General features: G+C 38.4%; 1 protein-coding gene across 1 annotated transcript; it reads left to right on the top strand.

Moving 5' to 3' along the window:
* The first annotated feature begins 649 nt into the window (after nucleotides 1-649).
* LOC147509989 (uncharacterized) lies at nucleotides 650-1,213 on the top strand. The gene is made up of 3 exons (XM_086597974.1): nucleotides 650-714; nucleotides 797-890; nucleotides 980-1,213. The coding sequence occupies exons 1-3, from the start codon at nucleotides 650-652 to the stop codon at nucleotides 1,211-1,213; spliced, it is 393 nt and encodes a 130-aa protein (XP_086454100.1).
* Nucleotides 1,214-1,618: the final 405 nt, after the last annotated feature.

Here is a 1,618-nt window from a genome sequence, read left to right as displayed (position 1 = left end):
CTCATCAAGCCATATCTAATGTTTTGGACATGTGTATTTCTTGTTGCAATGTTGTTTTTGGACTTTGTTATAATGTTGTTTTAACTTGTACATGTATTTCTTGTTGCAGATTTTGTTTTAGGACATATGTATAAAAATTTTAAAGCTAAGTTTCCGGTGAATTATGGGAGAGTCTTGCTTGGGAAGCTGCAATGACATACAAGCTACCGTAAATTGACTAGGATCTTAGGAACCATAAACAAAACCGATAGTGCGGCATTGGATTGGTTAGATAATGAGCCAAGGGAGTGTTGGGCTAGAGCACACTTTGATTGGACATCAAAGTGTGATGAGTTGACTAACAATTTCAGTGAGTCTTTCAACTCATGGATTTTGAAAATAAGAGATAAACCTTTGGTCCAGTTTATAGACATGTATAACCTGCTTTTTGTGAAGTCCATCTATGATAGGAGAATGTTGTCAATGAAGTCTTTTGAACATGGTGTTGTTCCAAATGTTTTGTACATGATTAAGAAGAGAGAGAGAGAGGTATAACAATTATGAGATCGAGGTGTAATGCGAGACTCGATGTTTAGCAATAAGCCACCTAACTGGGAAGAAGTATAATGTGGAAATCCAAAAGCAAGAATGCTCTTGCATTGAGTGGCAAATGTCAGGAGTGCCCTGTGTGCATGCAGTTGCAGTACTCAGGTCAAGGAGGGAACCATGGTCTAGGTAAATCACTTGTGTCTATACTTGTGTCTATATGTGCATTCTCTTGGGGTACTTTCTTTACATTTTTTTCATTATATGGCAGGTATTGTAGTCCTTATTTTAGTGCTGAGGCCTTCAAAGCAACTTATGCAAGTTATTTGTATCCACTTGATAATATAGAGGATTGGCCAGAAATAGTGAGTGATGCCCCTTTCCTAATACTTTTGTTATTTAGCAATTTATTTATTTTATTTGTATGTAATTTGTAATGTATTTTTCTTAACAGACCTTGGACAAAGAATTGGTACTGCCTCCTGAAGTCTCCACACAACCAGGAAGACCAAGAAAGCAGAGAATTAGGGCAGAAGATGAAATGCCCAAGTCAAAAAAGAAATGTGCAAAGTGTCAAGAAGAAGGTCACAATTCCAGATCATGTGATGCAAGGAAAAAAGGAGAATTTGGCAAGAAGAAGAAAAGAAAAGGTATCCTTCAATGTCTAATGATACTCATGATGTCATAATTGGTTATAATGTGATTGTGATGTATCCTTCAATGTCTAATGATACTCTCATGATGTCACAAGAGCCCAAGTGCAAGATGGACTGCAAGATGGACCTCGATGCAACAACAAGCTCCTCCAATGCAAGAAGATGGACCTCGATGCAACAACAAAGAAAAGGGAAGCAAGAAAATGGATGTTAGTTGAATATTGAAAGCAAAATGCATGAGTATGGTTAGTGCATGACTGCATAAACCTTACCTTATGCAAACACTAATTCAATAAGTGAGCAGGTGCCCAAACAGAGAGCAAGAAGTAAGTCAAAGCAACAGCCACCACCCCAAGTACAACAACAACAAGAGGCACCAAAGACAAGGTAGGGAAGGAGAGGCAGGGGGGAAAGGAAGAGGAGCCCCAAAGTGCAAG

Source organism: Coptis chinensis, chromosome 3 (assembly GCF_015680905.1).
Source record: "Coptis chinensis isolate HL-2020 chromosome 3, ASM1568090v1, whole genome shotgun sequence".
Lineage (NCBI taxonomy): Eukaryota > Viridiplantae > Streptophyta > Magnoliopsida > Ranunculales > Ranunculaceae > Coptis > Coptis chinensis.
Note: the sequence above shows the minus strand (reverse complement) of the source record. Positions and strands in the feature narration are given on the sequence as shown.